Here is a 20,805-nt window from a genome sequence, read left to right on the forward strand (position 1 = left end):
ACTTTAAGGGCGTGGAGAAGAAAGTGCTTGTTTTGTTTCGTTCTCAAGTCTCAAGAACCACGTTACAAAGCTTTCCACTAAGAATATACTGGGATTTAGACGTTTGGCCTTTTCTTGGGAATTGAAGGCTCTCCTCTCTCGTGAGTGAATATAACACAATCTTGTGACTTGCTACTGTTTTTAGCCTCTATATTAGCTTTTCGGATGTTCTTCGTCGCATATATATCTAGTTGATCGAGATAGTGTGTTCGTTCTTCTATTTTGATAAATTATACTAGTTTGAAATATCATATTCTCAAAAAACAAAAACAAAACAAAAAATCAAAGAGTAGGTGTTAATTTCTTTTTGGTATTTTTTTTCCATGACAAAGAAGCCAAACTTCCATGTCATAACCTATCATCCATCAACCTTCACGGGTTGTCAGGGTTCTTTTTCAATCCTTTCCGACTTTATATATCATCCAAAACACTTCTCTTCAGAAATTACGAGTGCTTGATTTACATTTAACAGAAATTAATCATAGCCCAAAATAACTTGCCATGGTTTGCATACATGCATGCCCATAATTTTTCAACCTTTTTTTTTCATTTTAAAGCTAAGGCATCTCAAAAATGATACATACCTTAACTTAATAAAATTATTGTGTGTATTTGATTTATCACGTGACATGTTGATGTGGTGTATCGAATTCATTCGATAAAGAAGGATTCCATATGGATTGTTCTCTTGTGCTAAAGAATATAATGACCTCCATAATTCAACTATCCAATTACATAGACAATGCATGTATACATGTTAATTGGGAGAGGCAGAGAGGCTTATATATAATTACAATCCGTATAATAATCTGTTTAAAAGATGGAGCCCACCAGTTTGTGACCCGTGAATCAATGAAGTGGGTCGGCAATGCCTGGGCGGAAGTATGAGCAAAAGTGAAAAGATCACGAGATTGGATGAATTGCAAATGTCAAGAACGTGATAAGAATGGGACCCACTAACTACTTTCCAACAGAACAGTCCAAATCTTAACGATTCTCATTTATACCGCATTGCATATCACATCTCTATTATTCGAGCATTAGAACAATGCGTAATAAGCTCATGAGGAGTTGCAATAGGTGGCGTTAATGTTTAATTTATACCCTAAGGAAACGCAAATTAGGGAGAAAATGATATAGATTCTTTTTTTATCTTTGTGACATTATCAGTATGGATCCTGTTAAAAATTCAAAGGTTTGACATAAAATTCCACGTTTAAAGCACCTTTTGAATCGCCTTCAAGGGCAGTTGAACTAATTCCAACCATACCAGCACACAACACAAAAAAAAAAAAAAAAAAAAAAGGGCTGTTTGAATTTGAAATAGCATAGTTACTGGTCGGCAAAACCATTCAAAAATTTTTAACCAAAGAGTATTTTACATAATTATATTTATATGAATTCACATGATTGTTATTAGAGCTTGATGATGCAATACACTTCACTTAAAATTTGTTTGTGATCATTTAAATTCTTTTTTAATTTTTATGTAAATTTGGAGAATAGATTATTTCATGCAAGTATATATGGATTTAGTTAAGTTTGCTAGAGTAGATGTGTTCTCCACTCTGCACCCGACTTCGAATCTCCCTCCGCATAGTTTAGGTTTCATGCAAGAAACCAACTTAACTTAATAAATGATGTCCCTTTTTTCTTCTCTTAACTATGTAAAGAGAGTGTGTTATAACCGTTGTTCTTTACTGTTGTCATATGCATGATTGAGTATATACAAATATAAAACTTACCAAAATAAATCTTTATTAAACACATAATATGCAGCCAAAAATTTCTTTTCTTTTCTTTTGATAAGAATGACAGAGCCCCAATGAGAGCAAGCATTGCATAAGTGTTCACAGCTGAACTTCACCCCTATATATATACCCCCATTAATTTGTTCTTCTCTGCAACACCTAAAACAAATTCCAAGCTGCCTTTTTCCAAAATGGAGTTGTTGGGAAGAAGAACCCAAGTAAAACCTCAAACCTCTTTCTCTCTTTCATTTCATTTTCCTGCATTTTCTCACCATCCAAACAGAATGCATTATGTTGTTCTGTTACATACTCTTGGCTTCTTCTTCTTCTTCTTCTTTTTTTCTTTTTTTTTGGGGTGGTGTTTTTCCTAATTCTTTTCTTGATTTTTCAGGTGATTAAATTATTCCTAGTACTTGTTGTGGTGGGGTTACTAAAAGGAGCAGAGAGCAGAAAAACCATGAAATTTGAATCACTTGAGTACACTGCTATAAGCTGCAGAGCTCACAGTGCGTCACTGACTGAATTTGGAGGAGTTGGAGATGGAAAGACATCAAACACAAAGGCTTTCCAGGCTGCAATCAGTCAGCTGAGCCAATATGCAAGTGAAGGAGGTGCTCAGCTCTTTGTTCCAGCTGGGAAATGGTTGACAGGAAGCTTCAACCTCATCAGCCACTTCACTCTCTATCTCCACAAGGATGCTGTTCTGCTAGCTTCTCAGGTCTCTCTCACTTTCCTTTCTCCCCAAAGATGCATATAAATATTTCCCATTTGTTCTGTTTAATTATTTTGTAACTATTTGATATGAAAAGGGTTATATTTATGAAATGGGGCTGGATCTTTTTTAGTACTGATCTTTGTGCTTGTGTCTGAAACGACGTTGTTTTGGAGTTTAAAGTTGATGGTGGTTTAGTGTATTGGTTGATACTTTAACGACGTAGTTTTGAACATAAACACAAAATCAACAATCCGAAAAGGATACATTTTGTATGTTTTGAGGTTAATAAATCAACTAATCAAATGATTTAGGATATGAACGAATGGCCTGTGCTCAAACCCCTGCCATCTTATGGTCGAGGAAGGGATGCAGCAGCTGGAAGGTTCAGCAGTCTCATATTTGGAACAAATCTCACTGATGTCATTGTTACAGGTTGGTTGTTTTGTTTAATTTAAATTTCAGATTTATGATAATTTTATTTGGCTCAATTTCAACTGAATATCACCAAATTCATTGGGGCCCATTTGATCATTTCAGGAGACAATGGCACAATTGATGGCCAAGGTGAATTCTGGTGGCAGCAGTTCCACAAGAAGAAGCTAAAATACACCCGACCTTACCTGATTGAGATCATGTTCTCAACCGATATCCAAATTTCAAATCTAACTCTCCTAGACTCTCCATCATGGAATGTTCATCCTGTTTACAGCAGGTAACCAAATATGCTCCACCAATAAAAACTCATTTGTCTTACACTTTACTAACCACATTTCTCATACGATCATAGAAAAATGTTTAGGAGAATCGCTCGGGCCGTTGGTGGTGGTTGTCAATTGTTGATACATTGTGAGATTCATTTGCATCAATGGTTGACAGTCACTCACGCACATGAGCAATTCTAGAGGAGATTGCTTTTTCCAGTTTCAAGATTGTGTTATGATTAAGAAATTGAAATTATGATATTGCAGTAATATTCTTGTGCAAGGGATTACGATCATCGCTCCAATTACATCTCCAAACACAGATGGGATCAACCCAGGTTTGTCAATTGAAAAATCATTTAGTGGTCCAAGTATATATAATTTTTAATGAAAAATATATACTAAACACTGGTATACATTTTTGTTATTTTTCGAATGCAGATTCTTGCACCAATACTAGAATTGAAGACTGTTACATAGTCTCTGGGGATGACTGTGTGGCTGTGAAGAGCGGTTGGGATGAGTATGGTATAGCATTTGGACGGCCTACAAAACAGCTAGTAATCAGACGGCTCACATGCATTTCACCCTACAGTGCCACCATTGCATTAGGCAGTGAAATGTCCGGCGGGATCCAAGATGTCAGAGCCGAAGACATCGTGGCCATCCATACCGAATCGGGGATCAGGATCAAGACAGCTGTAGGGAGAGGAGGGTACGTGAAGGACATATATGTGAGGAGAATGACCATGCACACCATGAAATGGGTATTTAAAATGAATGGGGATTATGGGTCACATGCTGATGACAAGTACGATAAAAATGCAATTCCTGAGATCAAAGGGATCAACTATAGGGACATGGTGGCTGATAATGTAACAATAGCTGCAAGATTGGAAGGCATTGCAGATCACCCCTTCACGGGGATTTGCATTTCGAATGTAACCATTGGATTGGCGGCAAAGGCAAAGAAGCAGCCGTGGACATGCACCAACATTGAGGGAATTACAAGTGGCGTGACGCCTCGCTCTTGTGACCTGCTGCCTGATCAGGGTCATGACAAAGCTACAGCTTGTGAATTTCCTGCAGATAATCTACCAATTGACTTGGTAGAGTTAAAGCAGTGTACATATAGGATGAGCTATCTATAACAATCCTAAAATGATGTACCATTATTAGTGTTCTATGAAAAAAGCTAATTTATCTGACTACCAAAACCTAAATACCAGATTTGAGGACAAGAATCTGGGGAGGTTTTTTCACATTTCAGTAAGTTTGAGAAATTTGAAATATGAATATGAACCATGCCAAATTTCACAAAACTGAGCACATACAGACTCAGACATCACCCAGCTTACAAGCATGCTCTCCCATACTTATAAATTTTAGATGCCACTGTCAAAAGTTTCAAAATAAGCATTTTATTCCATTTTACAATGAAGCCATACAGGAAGTTCTCTTATGAGTCTTGACAGTTGGTTAAAAAAAAAAACTTAAAAGCAAAATGTACGCATTTACGGGTATTCACGACAAATTATGTGATGACGAAGTACATCTATCATATCTAAACAAAGCAACTGTTCATATTCAGACCTACCATTCTAAACAGAGATGATCACAAGACCGCAAGGCCCTACAACAGTGCTGGGTAATGGTCATGATAGTACTATAAGCCGCTAACCTCAGCTCCTACGTCTACAGCCAAAGCACAAACCTACACCAATGAGGGATTGGAGTTCTAACTGACGAGGCAGACTTGAGATTCAGCTTTTGATCTCCTTTTACACATTTGACAATTACAGACATCCAAAGACGTGATAACGTTGAATGAATGACATCTCAGGAAATCCAATCTCTCCGGCACAGTTTTTATAATGTCTTTCTTCCAGTAGAGTATCATTGTAATCAGTTTTGGGATTGCTTTCTAAGTGCATACAACATATTATAGCATGATCCTCAGTGAGTTGGATCTGGATTGAACTTTACAGATTCTCTCCAGATGAGCTCCTTGATATTCTCTTCTGTAAAGGATGGTTGCTCAAAATCAAAATTGAAAGGCATCGGGCAGACAGGCTCCTCGTTGATATCATGAAGAGGTGCCAAGTAGGGGTGGCAAAGAGCCTCGTCAACTGCAAAGCACCAGCGAGAAAACTAATCATCAACCCAATTAACAAGAAGAAAATTATCAACAAGTCCAGTTGCTCTAGTAATAAGCTCAGAGACATACCAAGCATTAATGCCTTCATTAAGTACAACCATTTGAATTGAAAACTACAAAGCGATATTTCCTAGTTAACTGCCAAACTCTGGAAATGGAAACAAATGCATTGCTATTTCTAAATTCTAAATTCAAATATTGTTTCTGCCAAAATATATCAGAATAATGAATACTAAATTTTCTCATTACTATGTTTTCTACCATTCATTATTTTCTGATATTTTCTAAATGTTCCAGTTCATTACCAATGCTGCAGAAAGTGCAACACAATGACCAAGAATACCTGTAATGCGCCTGTTAGGGTCAAAGACAAGCATCTTCTCTAGCAAATCAACAGCGCCAGGAGACATATTAGGAAATCCACCAGAAAAGCTCTGCTTTGGGTACTGAGGTAGTTGTCGGACATATCTTCGAGCATTATCACTTCGTAAAAATCCAAGGCTGGAGTCATCAGGTGAACCTAGGAGCTGTTCAACACATAACAAAAACAATTATGATCGTTTCTGAAAGAGGTATTCATTGTCTATCTCTCACAAAATCGTATATATTAAACTTAGAAATTCACTGTTTCCCTTTGATGTCCAGAGAATCAGACAGGTTCAGGCACTTTGTGCCATATGCCAACAAGAAAAATAGCCAAATGAATCAAAGAGACTTCTTTGATTCTTTTTTTTTCTTTTTTTTATAAGAGACCTCTTTGACTCTAGAATCGGAAAATTTGTAAAGTGCAGTGACACAACTGTCTAGATTCCACAAGCAAGATTTAGAAACCATGCCTCTGTTATGAGTCTCAGCTGATGTACATAGTCTTTGCCAGGGAACAGGGGCCGTCTGGTCATAATTTCCCCGAGAATGCAACCTACAGACCATATATCAATTGCTGCAGTGTACTCCGAACAATTGAGGAGTAACTCCGGTGCTCGGTACCAACGAGTAACAACATACTCAGTCATGAAATCAGTTTCAGATGTTGTCCTTGCAAGACCAAAATCTCCAATCTTAAGGTCGCAATTTGCATTCATGAGCAAATTACTGGGCTTCAAATCACGATGCAAAACATTTGCCGAATGTACATATTTGAGCCCTCTTAACAACTGATACAGAAAGTACTGCGAAGGAGGCATTTAAGTATTAGTGAAAGCTAAGGCTTGTAACACATAAACCATGATCATGACAAACATCGACAAACCAAGATTAAAATGCATAGAACTTTATCTTAGTTTATTCTTGTTTTCTGTATTTATGAGGTCGCACGTAAGGACTTCTAAAGTATAGTCATTTTGAAAATAACAGATCCAGAAAACTCGCAAATAAACATATAGAGCAGTCTTCCAACCAAAGAAGAAAATATACTTGCCATCTCATTGATCTATAAGTTAATAAACAAAAGAACAGAACCTTGTTTGCAAGATGCAATGAACAGAACTTGTTTGCAATATGAGATGAAGAGAAACTTGTTTGCAAGATGAGATGAAGATTTCCTATCACGATTTATTATCCAGGTATTAAAGGATATGTGAAAAGGTTGACATTATTTAAAACTGAGTGGTGAAAAGATTGACCCTATATAAACCTGAGTGGTGAAAAGGAATATGTCTACCATCTTTAGTAGTTGCTTAATTCAACCTACATAAGTGACAAACATGTATTGCTATAACCAGTAACCTAAAAATAGAAATCTAAAACCCAATTATGAAGTAATGGCCTTTGAAACAAAAACAAAACTACTGTCAACAGTTTAGAACCTTCCTGAGTATGCTCATGATATAAACCAAGAACCTACTGTCAAAAGTTAAACTTTCCAGTGGATGCTCAACTATAATAACTAAAAGGGCATAGCCAGCATAATATAAACCAAGAAAGAAAGATAGTGCCAACCCGACAATGATCATCGTTCAAAGGTTGGTTGGACCGTATAATCTGATGAAGATCAGTGTCCATTAATTCATAAACAATGTAGACATCATTGAAGTTCTCCTTCTGTGGAGGCCGTATGATGTCTTTGATGGCAATAACCTGCAACATAGAAAGAGCTATCAGTAAGCTGTTTACCAAAAAACATAAAGAAACAATTTAGCATGATCATGACTCTAAAGTTTTTGAACAATATCTGTGCAAATAGGCAGAACTAAGTCCAGGTGAATTTCTAGAAATGCTCAAATGGAGGGTTTATGGCTCTACCCATTAAAGATAACCTTGTGCCAGACCCACTCTGTGGCTGGTGGAGCAGGTCTCATAAAAAATACTTTAATAGACATGATCCCTCAAGGCATCTGAAAAGTGCTTGTAAGTATCTCAACAGAGTTACGTAAGGAACCGTTTTAAGTGAGTCTTCTACTGACACACTGTAAATTCAAGACGAAATTCTTTTAACATAGGTTTAAAATTAAACATTAAAAATCATTTACAGGGTCATTAATGAAAGAGCTGCGAGACCTATTACTCAGGATGTGATCAAGAGAAATGGATTATTTTTGAAAAAATTTAAGTGGAGAATAATCAGATATTATGACAAAATAAACTGATCATCAATTTAATGTTTGATAAACGAAAAAAGTGTCTCCAAAGATATAGTGATGACAATCGGGGAGGGGAGGCATAAGAGATTTATTGTAGGAACATAAAGGACAGAGAAGGCCACAAAAAATTACATTTTCATGATCCATGTGCCGAAGAAGTTTAATTTCTCGTAAAGTCCTCTTGGCATCAATTCTGTTGTCAAATGCATTACCAATCTTCTTAATGGCAACCTCCTCACGAGTCTCAGCATTCACAGCAGCACTGAATGCAACCAAAAAATTTTATCTTCCTCCAAATTGTTGATAACACATAGGATAAGTCAGATAAGAGGAAAAGAGCAATTCTTATTGATAAACTTATAATAGCACATCATTAACCCGAAAAAAACACTGCACTCAAACACACTAGTCCTGCACTAAGCCACAATATTTCAATATATCGTAAGATTTTACGCATTAAAAAGAGAGAATTATGACTTAGGGATACACCAGGGCAGAAGATTGAGCTCATTTTAGTTCATGAAACAAGGACAAGAGAAGATCAAAAATAACATGGGTGCAATGCAATTAGCAAGGAAAGATTGCACGATTACAGATGGACGGACTGACTGTTATGGCTATGAGTAGGCTCAGTGGCAAAGAGAATTCATGTTGAGAACCTAAACAACATGTTAATAGAACTTCATGTGGTCAATACTTATCCAGGATAATGGCTTAGTTGAGCTCAGCCGAGCAAATATCTCTTCAATATATACTCAAAACACGTAGATTAAACTCATTTCTGGACTTAAATTTCAACTAAAGGACACATAGCACATCACTTATCCCAGCTTAAACACAAATCATAGCAACATGAATAAATCTTAATTTATTGTAGGCAAAAGCCCGACTTTAATTACAACTCACAACCTTCATAACATTTTTATAAACGTACATAAAACCCCAAGTTCTATCCTGGTTTACGAAAACAAGATTTCCCAACCAACAAAAATCTTCATACCAAAAAACACCCATAACCAAGTTCCTCTCCTCAAGAAAACAAAACCAAAGAAACAAAATTAAAATTAAAATTAAACCCAGAAAACAATATTTCTCTAACAAACCCGACTAAATTGCAAGACGAGAGATCTTTAAAAATACCATAATCCCACATACACTCAGATTGAATTATGTAAACGTTATGTCATAATTAGAAAGTACTTTTCCCGCTTCTTGAATCAAAACTCTCCGATTCTACCAATAAAAGGTACTTCCATACAACCAAACTATTCCCAAACGATCAAGCAACAACAATCAACACACCATCAGAAGCAAACCCAAAGCCAAAAAGTTGAACAAACAATAAAAGCTCAAAACCCAGTACAAGTTCTTACCAAACAATACCATAAGCACCTCTCCCTACGGGCCTTATGGGAGGGACGTACTTCCTAGAAACCTCAAAGAAGTTACCGTACACATTGTACTGAACATAGCGTCCACCGTGGGCAGGTACCCCTTTGATGTTGTGATCACCTGCTGAAGCAGAGCTGGATTCCATAGTTAACCAGGGATCAGAATCCGAAATGGGTCAAGAACCAGTTAGGATTTCGGTGCTAAAAGGCTAAGACTATTGGAGAAGGAGCTATAGAGAGCGCTAATAATGGAGGAGAATAGCTACTAATGCAATATTTGGGGAGGGTGCGTCGGTAGGTGTAAAGGTTTTGACATTTCCTTCTTTCTTTTAGGGGTTCTTTTGGAAAATCTAAAGAAATGGGGGTGTGAACGAGAAAGAGAGATCTTTCAAGGAGGCTTTTGAACTGGAAAAGCTTGGGTCACCCGTGAGGAAATGGACTTTTTGACTCTTCTTTTTGTGAAGATGGGTGCGGTGTCTGTGATTTTGGAAAAAGGAAAAGAAAAAGAAAAATAGAAATAGTGTGGGGTTTGAAAATTATGTTGATAGTCAAATGCATGGTTCTTGAAGCATCAAAAGTGTACATGAAATTTCTTCCAATTTTTGGTGTTCTTTTCTTTTGACTGTTTTCTTCCAATTTTTGGTGTTCCTTTCTTTTGACTGTTTTCTTCCCTACCCAAAATTTTCTTGAACCCAAAAAGAAAAAAAGCCATAATATCTACTTCTAAAGTTTGATTGTAGTTCACACAAGCATAAATGATTTACTATTAATTGTTGACTCAGGCATGAATACGAATATAAGTTATTTAAACACGTATAAATAATTTATTAGTGTAGATTTCACATTGAATCTCATATTAATTAACAATTTCCAAATGTACGAACGGAGGAAAAAGAACAAACGATTCTAGAAAGTCTAAAGTCGAAGTTTTGAACCATTTGCCTTACGTTAAAGGAAATTTCCTTCTAATATGAAGTCTGAACATGAACACAAATTTCATAGTAATGACTACTAGGCTGCATGATATCATTGGAAGCGCAAAGTTCTAAGGGGGCCATGCCATTTCAATTCTTCAAATAAATAAAGTAGTGGTCATACAGTTTGAGTCATTTCCATAGTGAGGGATGGATTGGCTACTTGGGTAGCTTTAAGCTTTGGTTTGGCTAAACACACTGAATATGATCCCCTTTGGTAGGTAAAGTATGAATTTTTGACAATGATTGTGCTTTAAGATAATGGCATAATTGCCGTATTGGTTATGCAAATGGCAAAGTCTTGCATTCACAAGTCAAGCTGAAGTGGTGGTCCTTTTTAGATACAAGTTGGTTTTGGTAGGCTAAGGCTGGAGACTTTTTTTGACTACATATCCATTTTGTTTTGTGTTGGAGAGATGGATGGAAGGAAACTAGAAAGCTGACCAGTCTGCGTAAAGAAACGCAAATGGGAAAGCCTTATGTCTCGCGTCTTTTTAGAGTCTTGCGTGTTGAGTGGGGGAAGTAATAGTAAACCATTTTAATGCTTATGTTGTTTGATGTCTCCATCTTAATTCAAATATTGAACAAGCAAGTTGGTGTTGTCTTGTCTCCTTGCACCAGGAATGGCTGATAACGTTCCCAAAGACTAGCTTCTCTTCTAAAATCCCATGTTCATGCCAAAAACCTGCAATTCTCAGTGGATAAATCTGCAATCTTATCCTCGCTAACTGCATCCCTGCGTTTGGATGGGGAATGGAAGAGTACTGAGGAATTTGAAAACTAAGAATTTAAAATGGCAGGATTTAAAGTTTTAGAAATTGTTTCCTGTTTAGCAAATCTAAAATTACACTACAATTTAACGTTTATCTTTATAGAGACATAAATCTATAACAAGCGGTGGGGCTGCTAGTAGTAAGGTGGCAATGGGGTGGGAGGAGAGTGGTGGTGGAATTGGCGACGTCAATGGGATTGGGGTGGCAACGACGATGGTTGTGAGGGATGGTGGTGGCAGTAGCAATGACAATAGGAGCAGTGGTGATGGTCATGGAAAATTGGAGTTGTGGTGGTGGTGGTAGCAGTAGCGGCTGGTGATAGTAGTGATGATCATGGCAAGTTTAAGTATTTTAATCCCTCCGCCCGAACGCAGGGTAGAGGAAGTTCAAGCAGTTTAAAAGGAGTACCAGATGATACAGAGTGGGAAATAACCTAAAACTTTCTTGGGGAAACCTGTGAGGTCACTGGAATCAGGTGCAAAGTAGCTTGACATATTACCTACATCTTCAGTTAGCAAGTTAAGGAATAAATGCTCAATGCTGCTTGAAGCGCACCTAGTTTGATTCATTAGCAAAATGCACACCAAAGTCATTATTGTGTATGACAATTTCGACCATCATGCTCTCTTTTTTTTTGGTCCAACCATCAGGCAATGTGATCTGAAAAATACAACCAGAAATTCATGCCTCCATGGGTTTAAAACGCTCGTAGAAAAAGAATCTTAATCACATCATAACAAAAGAGCCTTAGCATTTTATAAATATACTTCTAGGCATGAGCTCATTCACTAGGTGAGGTTAAATTTACAGATTTTGCAAGATATCATACAAGACGAGCATACACACTACTACCATGCATTGTGCCCTTGTGCCTTTGTGCCAGTCGAGTAGAGAAACTTCTTGCTGGAAAACATCCCTGGAACATCGGAAAATTTAGGTAGTTCTTCCATCCAAGTAGCAAACAAATCTCACGAGTGAACCATAAGTGAAAAAAATGAAGGTGAACACGCATACATCTTTAATTTAAAACCAAAGGAACAAAATAAAGCAATCGAACAGCTGACTCCCACAGTTTCAAACCAAACCCTTTCATATATCATTAGCAACCCATAGTTCAACATACTTATACAACAAGGCAATAAAGTAATACTATAACTACAACTCACAACATACTGATTACAACAAGCCATACAAGATGGTATACTTACAAAAATCAGAAAACATAAGGCCCCATACCTAAAACCATCTTTATAAATAAGAGAGATTAGCTTCGCTATGATCATCTCACAACCTGCGCTCCTACATTTCCCGCCAGCATCTGGTCTGAGACTGCTCCCCCAGATCTTAGTTTCGAAAGCAAAGCGTCACGTCCGGTTAAAAGGATTTGGAAAAATCCATCCACTTCCTTTGTAAGAAGATCAAGTCCCTGAGAAAGCTTTTGTGCCTTACTTTCTAAATCAGAAATAGAACTGCGGAACTCTTTCCCTTCAGCAAGGCCCACACCATCTTGGATCTTGGGATACAACTCCTTTACAATACCATCAACTGCTTCCAGCTCTTTAAGTACCATGAATCTTCCGCTAGAAAATACATTTCTAATTTCCCCATTTACATTACCCTGAAAGTCATTAAATGCTTGAGCCCACAGATATGTCTCAGCAACATTCAAATCTAACAACTTCTTTGCAGAACCAGAAAAGGCTGCAGCAAAGACACTACAAACGGATACTGTCAACACCTTCACTCCATACATAGCACGCATTAGAAGTTTCCCTTTTGCTGAGTTCTTTACCTTTGGCAGATCAAGGGATTCCACAAGCTTGTCTAAAATGGTGCTACAGTTCTCAACTCTGGGGTTCTTTGAACCAATATGGTGCCTCCAGCCATCAAGTGAAGAGCGGGCCCGAATAAATTGGTTAGAAGAGGTTGAATCCAAATTATGCAAGACGCACTGAAGAAATAGATGGCCCTGGTTTAAACGTGAGATCTCAGAGCTAAAAGCAATGCATACATCAAGCAACTTTACACTGATGTCCAAGTACACGTCAATCCATTTCTCATCCCAGTCACTCACAGGGAGGTCAATCTCAGATATGAGGGTTTTTATGTCATTATGAGTTCCACAAAGAGACTCCATCGCCAATTTCATCCATGACAAGCTGAGGACATCATCCTTGTCTTTCGGGTTAAGCTTTCTCAACCTCCCAGCCAATGTCTCCTCAAAAGTGTTTAACAGTGCAACAAGCTTTGGAGACAGATGAGAACCCTTTGGTGAAATCATCCGGAAAGGATTTCCAAAATGGAAGAAAGGTCGGTGTGGTTCCTGTGGACGACTCATTATGGTGAAAACACTGCAGGAAGAAGCAAATTTGATTAGATATCATAATGCAAATCAGCCTTCAAAAGGCATCCAATAATGAGGAAATCATTAACACGCTGATATATCATGTTGGAAATCAGCCTCATAAACTCATCCCACTGAACATGTCAGAATCAAAAGCCACATGAACATCTACCAAACTAGCTCCTTTTGAAATCAGATTGTTGGACAACCTCTATCCACAATGACGCATTGCAAGACAAAAAGCTCATTACCATGTGCTAGCCAGGAGATGACAGCAAAAAATAAAAGAAAATAAAACTCAAAAAGATCTTTATGCCACCTTCCAATAATTTTGCAGGCACTAGAATAACGAAATTATATAGACATACAATATGCCAAATTGAGTAGAGAATTTTGGACAAATAACATTCATTTTGACACATTAAGGACTTTTAGCATATTTTCTCAAGATTTAGAACTATAGCCACTTGAGGCTGCTCCAGCAGTGCTCGATCCCCTACGAGCAACGCTGGGCCCTCTTCAGACCCCTCGAGCAGCGCTGGAAAGTGGCTAAAATTCAAAAGCAAAAAATTGGGCTAAAAGTCTTCAACATGTCCAAAACTTGGTTGGCTTTCCGAAGTGAGTAAATCACCCAAAGAATAAGCCAATTTGAGTTGACAATATCAGCTGCAGATAGATAAAACAGAAAACACAAGTAATCTCTATTCGTTTCTTCCATTTCAATAGCATGCGACTGCAAAACTTCAAACGATTTCATGCATGTCAGAAGAGTTATTTAAACTTTCCCAGTAACATTCATAAAATAAAATAAAAACAAGATAAACCAAGTTACATCTTGTACACGATGAATAAATATGCCATAACCCCCCAAAACAAAACAAACAACCCTCTTAATTCTAGATTTCTCTTCAGGAAAATAAAAATAGAAAAGCTGAGACTCGGCTGAAATTCTGTATTCCACCTAACGGAATCAAAATAAGACCAAGCAAAGCAAAACTTCCAAGGAAAAAATAAATCCTTAACTGTCATCCTATTTTCTGCCACTTTCTAAGGTACCAAAAAGACGGTCAACAAATAACAAGACTGGAATTCCCAGCCATATGTTCTTAATAAAGAAAACCTCAAATTTCTACCCAAATTTTCGAGCAACAAACTTTAGCCTCATAAATATAAGCATAACATCACAAAGTATTAGCCTCTACAACAAAATTAAACAATAAGAACTAAAGCTTTACCCAATCAAATCATATAAGCGCAGCAGAAATGAAAACATATGCAAACAACATATACATACACAAAATTATACATTTCTGTGCACCGAGCCACTTACCTAACCGTAGATATCTAGAAACATGAACCGATTGTTGAGAAATTGAAAGCTGAAACCCTAACCCTAAGGTCAATCTAAAGGAAACAAAACAAAAAATGAAAAAAAAGAAAAGCTGAAAACTTTCACTCTGATTATATTGCAAACAGATAGCAGATCTAAGAAAGAGAGCTACATAGAGAGAGAAAGAGAGGGCCGTACCTGATTCAGAAGATAGATCGAGAAATTTCGATGAAAGTTTCGGCCTTGGCGACTCGGCTTTTGGGTATCGTTGAAAATGTGAGGCTGCTGAGAAGCTGCTGTTTCCAAGTAGGTGAGGGATAGTGATAGGCTCACCCAGGGATTTACGGGATAGCGGGACACGTGGGTCAATATAAATTGGGATGTACGGCTAGACCATTGATATTTCCGTTAGGTTTCGAGGACCTTCGATTGTTATGCTGGGGCTGCACTCAGGGTACTGTTGTCTCCCTGCTAGTGGACGGTTTTGATTATGCTTTTGCAAGAAACGTGGTGGGTTTTCGTACCTGTGATCTGAAATCAGCGTCAATTCTATGCATGTGGATCATACAGATCGACGGTGTTGATTGGTAGTTGGTTGAGAATGTTTTTATTTTGTTCTGGGCCTTTGGGCTTCGGCCCGCCAGATAACTTATAATTCTTTTTTTTTTTTCTTTTTTCCTTCCTTTTTTTAATTAAAAAAACCTTTACTAATGTTAGTTCAAGTCCATTATCATATGACAGATAGGCTAATTGGTGAGATATGCCCATTGTACTCAAGTTTTAAAGTTTATTTTTATAAATTAGACTATCATTTATATTTTTAAAAAAATTATTATATTAAATTAGGCTATCGATCTCACCATTTTGTGTTGTGACTCGTGAGTGTGATGTTGCATAGAGCAGTTCTACCCAAAATTTAAACTTGAGGATTGCAATAATGGTAGGGAAATCACAGTGGTGGTGACTGACTAGTGATTCATTATCATGTAACAGGGTTGAGAAAAATGTAACTTGTTTGGAAGCACTAATCACATTGTTAGTAGAGGATATGAAAAAACACCTCATTGACCTAGGGATCTAGGTCAATTTAAAAGGAAAACACTCATCTATCTAGATCTGTAAGCATAAAGAATTAGTTTTGTGTACTTCGTATACACACCAAAAACAAATAATAAGTGGATTAAAAGATAAGGAGCAAACTAATCAGTCGGCAATGCCTGCCAAGTAAAATATAATTGCAAGATTCCCCCTTAAGTCACCCTTAGATATGCGAAAAGGAAAACAAAGATAAAATCAACAGTCCTCTAGGTTAAACACTCGCAAAAATAAATAATAATTAACCGTTAATTAATATGAATTTCACGAAAGAATCTTATTATAAGTCGACAATAGGTATCGAGAAAACAGCTAAGCCTGTGAGAAGGGTAGGGATAAGCTTGGCCCCTTTGCACATGGCTTTTTTGACAAAATTTTCTTGCCAAAGTCAAACATTTGAACTTCTACGCAACGCAAAGAAATGCATTGAAAAAGTCTCAGATGCTACAATTAGGAGGACAAGCATCGGGTCCCTGAAACAGTAAACAACGAAAAATTCACTAGAAGAAGACCTATTCACCCAATAAACCAAGCCTAAAATTGCATGCTGCAGACAAAAAGACAAAAGGGTTCTCCCCAAAACATTATCCATGGCCGGCTTTAAGTTTATCATTTATCTTTGCCAGGGCAAAGGCATGTTCTGGCATTGAAGGTGAAGCCAAAAACCATGACCCCAGTTCCAGCCCAGATCCCAGTTGCCCTGCCAGATGGTCCAACAAGGACAAGAAAACCACATGAATAAGAAAGTTGCAGGCTTCCAGCAGCTGCAGCAGCTGTTTCAACTGAATTAGCTGGTTTCTGGGTCCATTTCTCAGAAACCATCCAAGGCATTGATGTTGATGTGCTCTTAAGTGCTTCTATCAGAGTACATGGTTAAAGGGCCCCACCTGCTCATCACCATCTAACTTTGAGGCTGGCATTGATGGTGACAAGAAGTTGGAAGCCAACATAACATGATAAAGTTGGACAATCAAATTAAAATGGAATGCACATAAGTAAAACTGAGATAGAATATAAATATATATATCTTTGATGTAACTCTAATGATATCTTGTTTTACAAACAAAACAATATCGATGAATTATGTTTCCTATAAGAATGAAGAACAAATTGTTTGAATTGTACAAATGCATCCAAATACGATGCCCATCCTAAAAAAAAAAATATGTAACTAACCATGAAACAAATGTAAATTATTGAAGATACTGCCAAAATCAGGGTGGAAGAAAAATGAGCTTCAGAAACTTGGACAGAACTTAAAGCTGTTAGTCACCTAATCTTCCAAGGGCATTATCTCCACCTTGTAGGTTGATGATGGTTCCTACCAGTATCACCTTCACTAGTATCAGAAGTCCCTTCATTCAAGTGTTTATCCGCTATCTTCACAACAACATGATCGTCCTGTTGATAATCAGGATCTGATCGGGACGTATCTCTACCAGTTCGGCGTTCCTGCATGTAATGGAAAAACAAAATGGATAAGGAATTCCATATCAAGGACAAAAGGTCATAAAAAATGGTTATATTAGTTCTTCATGATACATACATCACGAACAAGCAAGTCATCAGCCTCAAGCATGTGGATCACATGTCCCATTTTTGGCCTTTTTGTGGCATCAGGATCAACACATCGAAGAGCAACCAGGAGAGCACGCTTAAGTGCTTTTGAAGCAGGCATCTCAGGCAGCTTGGGATCAACTATTTCCTCAGCTTTTCGTTTCCCAACCATGGTTTTCAACCATTCTACTAGATTAACCTGAAAAGATTTATTATATTTCAGCATACAGTTAGCAGGAGAAAAAGAAAACTCGATACATGAAGAGAGGGGAAAGGTTTCAAGCTTAACCTCTCCTTGTTGTCGACTATAATCAACAGGGCTTCTTCCGGATATAATCTCCATAATAAGTATTCCAAAGCTATAAACATCACTCTTTTCGTTCAGCATTCCTGTGCAAGCATATTCTGGTGCAACATAACTAAAGAAACCACCAAATATAAGATTTATTTTCAAACTTTAAGAACATAACTACAAATAATTTTAAATTAAAAAAATAACAAAACTAACCCAAATGTTCCCATCACTCGAGTTGTCACATAACTGTTCTCAGAGCACAGGAGCTTAGCAAGCCCGAAATCAGATACTTTGGGGTTCCACTGGCGATCAACTAGTATGTTGCTTGATTTCACGTCACGATGAACAACCTTTGGTTCAAGACCCTCATGAAGATAGGCCAACCTGCACAATGAGGAAACACAAAAGGGCATGAATATGGATTTTCATTTTCTTTTTTTAATTAAGAAAGAAAAGGAAGAAACATGTGAAACTAATATGATCTTAGTACCCTTTCGCTGTTCCCAGTATAACATTCATACGAATATCCCATGTTAGCGGACTGACTTCACCAACATCCCCATGAAGCCATTGATCCAGATTGCCATTGTCAACGTACTCATACACAAGCATCCTGAAAAAAAGAAAAAAAACAGAAGTTTTATGACATCTCTAAGACACTCCACAAGAAACACAAACTCAAAACTCAAATTGTAAGACAAATTATTAGTACCTGTATGCACCCTCAACACAGTATCCCAGCAACCTTACAAGATTTTTGTGTCTCACACGTCCAATTGCTTCCACCTCCACTTTAAATTCCTTCTCAGCTTGACCCCTGATAATCAATCGGTGTCATAAGCAAATGCATTACTCACGCGTATAAAAGATAATGAGATACCCAAAATCCAAGGCACAAAGTACCATCCGTTAATTGCTGGCTATAGCAGCCGTACACTAAACAGTACGAACAGAGGCAAAAGGACAACAAAGAGAAATTTGGGATAAGTGAATTAGTCAATGTGTGACGAGAGAGTAGAGAGAGAAACTTATTCTGATGCCTACTACATCATGAATTCAAGCTTGACTATAAGCACAAGGAACTTGATAAAAAGAAGGGTTCTTCTTTTTCAGAAAGCATGTGACTTTACAGCACCAATTCTAACAGACGCAAGACAAGAATAACACGCAGAAAGGGAATCAAACCCAAAAAGAGAGGTAAACAGTGAACCACCCATAAAATTAACCAACAGAGAGGTACTCTGTTTGTTGCCGAGAAAATGTAAGAACAGAATTTTTTTTTAAACTTGAAACTCATAGAATTACAGGAAAAAATTTCACTCCGCAAACATGAAGTCAACTTCATACGGTTATCTTATAACTAATGCATCTTTCCATCACTACAACTAGAAATGATACAATGATTATTCAGACATATCCAAACGCCAATTAGGAATTATTATAAATATATAAAAAAAAGGAATAGAAAAACCTTCTATTTTTAGTTTTGAGCTTTCCTGTTTTAGTAAGGTTCTGCAATTTGAACACCCAAAAATGAAAAGGCCAAAAACTGTCAAATTTTTCATTGTTGCTTATTCAGCAACGGAAACAGAGATTTACAAACTAGGAATTCCAATCCATGGCCAATTAAAAAACCAAAATTTCTCATCAAATCTTGCCTAATCATAAAACCACCAGAAACCACAAAGTACACATAAAATTTTCATTTTTATAAATAAATAAACAAAAAACAGAGTTTTTTTCGAGTACCTGTTATTCAACAAGTTCTTAACAGCGACTTTAGTCCCATCACTGAGAATCCCGCTGTAAACAATCCCATACCCACCTTCCCCAATCACATTCTCTTCACAGAGCCCATTGGTGGCCGCTTCAAGCTCTCTCAGAGTGTACCATCTTCCCCACCCCAGATGCGACACCTCGGGCCCCACCACGTTCCCACTCCCATACGATGCCGTCTCACACCCACTATTCAAAGTCCCCTTACTCTCCCCACTCGACGCCCGGTCCGAATACACCACGACCCGGTGGTCCGGCTTCCCGATCTCGACATGGAGGTCGTGAACAATTTCCTGGATTTCTTTCGATATCACTGGAGTGGGCGAGTCGGTGGTGGGCTTGGGCTGGGCCTTGTGGGCCTTGGAGCGGTGGCGCGAGGTGAGGCAGAGCGAGAGGAGGAAGAGGGTCAGGACTATCAGAGACCCGACTAGGATTCCGATGACGACCCAGAGCCGGAGCCCGAAGATTGACGTCGGTTTCGAGAGCTCCGTGTTCACAAAAGCAGCGTCGTACACTGACATTGTGGGTATCGAGAAGAAAGCTCAGAAAGATAGATGCTTGCGTTGTGGGTTTGGTCGCATTGGGTCGCCGGAGTTTGATTTTCCGGCGATCGGAGAATCATACAAGTTTTTCAGAGAAAGAGAGAGTTTTGGAAGCTCGAGATTTAGTGGGAGGTGTATAAATGTAAGAAATGATCTGTCTATCTGTGTTGTTATTTTTTAATTTAATTTTTTTAGTTGGTCTTTTTTAGTCCTTGAGATTTTATGTAATGACGTGTGTGTCCCTTGTCCGAGACTCAGTCAGACAGGTGAAAGAGCGAGCCTCAATGGTGCTTTTTTTTGTTGGTGGCTTTGCTTCCAAATGGTGGTTGTAGAGTGAATTTTTTAGCTTGAGCTATCAAGCAAAAGCATTTACTAACATTAATTGTATTTGTAGGGATTTTTTGAAATAGATGGATTTTGTTTTGTATTAGACTTGATGGATAGATTATATGATTTGGAAAATAACTCCTTTGAATTTTTCAAAACGCATTAAAGTTAGGTGCTAAAAGTTATATATGATAGGGATGTAGTATTAATGAAAATATATATCATATGTGGATTCAAATATCAATTCGTGACCAATTATATTTGTTAATTGAAAGGTAAACCGGCTTGTGTGTATTCAAATATCGATTCGTGACCAATTATGCTTGTTAATTGAAAGATAAACCGACTTGCGTGTATTCAAATATAAATCGATGGATTGAAATGTATACCAACTCTCAACTTAAGCTCAAATTGAGTTTACCTTCTTATTTTGTTAATCAGGAATGTAGGTTCAAAAT

General features: G+C 37.6%; 4 protein-coding genes across 5 annotated transcripts; 1 reads left to right on the forward strand and 3 right to left on the reverse strand.

The window, feature by feature from the left end:
- On the forward strand, positions 1,804 to 4,470 carry LOC18784579 (probable polygalacturonase). Its single transcript, XM_007219204.2, has 6 exons — positions 1,804 to 2,008; positions 2,182 to 2,508; positions 2,817 to 2,937; positions 3,043 to 3,217; positions 3,474 to 3,544; positions 3,648 to 4,470. The coding sequence occupies exons 1-6, from the start codon at positions 1,982 to 1,984 to the stop codon at positions 4,355 to 4,357; spliced, it is 1,431 nt and encodes a 476-aa protein (XP_007219266.2). The 5' UTR covers positions 1,804 to 1,981; the 3' UTR covers positions 4,358 to 4,470.
- LOC18785815 (mitogen-activated protein kinase homolog MMK2) lies at positions 4,608 to 9,809 on the reverse strand. The gene is made up of 6 exons (XM_007218085.2): positions 9,317 to 9,809; positions 8,076 to 8,205; positions 7,303 to 7,440; positions 6,201 to 6,533; positions 5,708 to 5,891; positions 4,608 to 5,335 (listed from the first exon to the last, which is right to left on the reverse strand). The coding sequence occupies exons 1-6, from the start codon at positions 9,478 to 9,480 to the stop codon at positions 5,163 to 5,165; spliced, it is 1,122 nt and encodes a 373-aa protein (XP_007218147.1). The 5' UTR covers positions 9,481 to 9,809; the 3' UTR covers positions 4,608 to 5,162.
- On the reverse strand, positions 12,154 to 15,111 carry LOC18784759 (protein BPS1, chloroplastic). 2 transcript variants are annotated; one of them, XM_020557630.1, is made up of 3 exons: positions 14,954 to 15,069; positions 14,756 to 14,829; positions 12,154 to 13,432 (listed from the first exon to the last, which is right to left on the reverse strand). In XM_020557630.1, the coding sequence occupies exon 3, from the start codon at positions 13,417 to 13,419 to the stop codon at positions 12,361 to 12,363; it is 1,059 nt and encodes a 352-aa protein (XP_020413219.1). In that variant the 5' UTR covers positions 13,420 to 13,432; positions 14,756 to 14,829; positions 14,954 to 15,069; the 3' UTR covers positions 12,154 to 12,360. The 2 variants fall into 2 exon arrangements, with proteins under 2 accessions (XP_020413219.1, XP_020413218.1); XM_020557629.1 differs by lacking the exon at positions 14,756 to 14,829 and having other exon boundaries at positions 14,954 to 15,111.
- LOC18784829 (probable serine/threonine-protein kinase At1g01540) lies at positions 16,849 to 20,342 on the reverse strand. Its single transcript, XM_007217876.2, is given in 8 exon segments — positions 16,849 to 17,188; positions 17,190 to 17,302; positions 17,397 to 17,606; positions 17,697 to 17,826; positions 17,916 to 18,086; positions 18,193 to 18,315; positions 18,415 to 18,519; positions 19,452 to 20,342. Coding segments are annotated over 8 exon segments (1,473 nt in total). The 5' UTR covers positions 20,000 to 20,342; the 3' UTR covers positions 16,849 to 17,115.

The sequence above is a fragment of the Prunus persica genome, chromosome G2 (assembly GCF_000346465.2).
Source record: "Prunus persica cultivar Lovell chromosome G2, Prunus_persica_NCBIv2, whole genome shotgun sequence".
In the NCBI taxonomy this organism is placed as follows: domain Eukaryota; kingdom Viridiplantae; phylum Streptophyta; class Magnoliopsida; order Rosales; family Rosaceae; genus Prunus; species Prunus persica.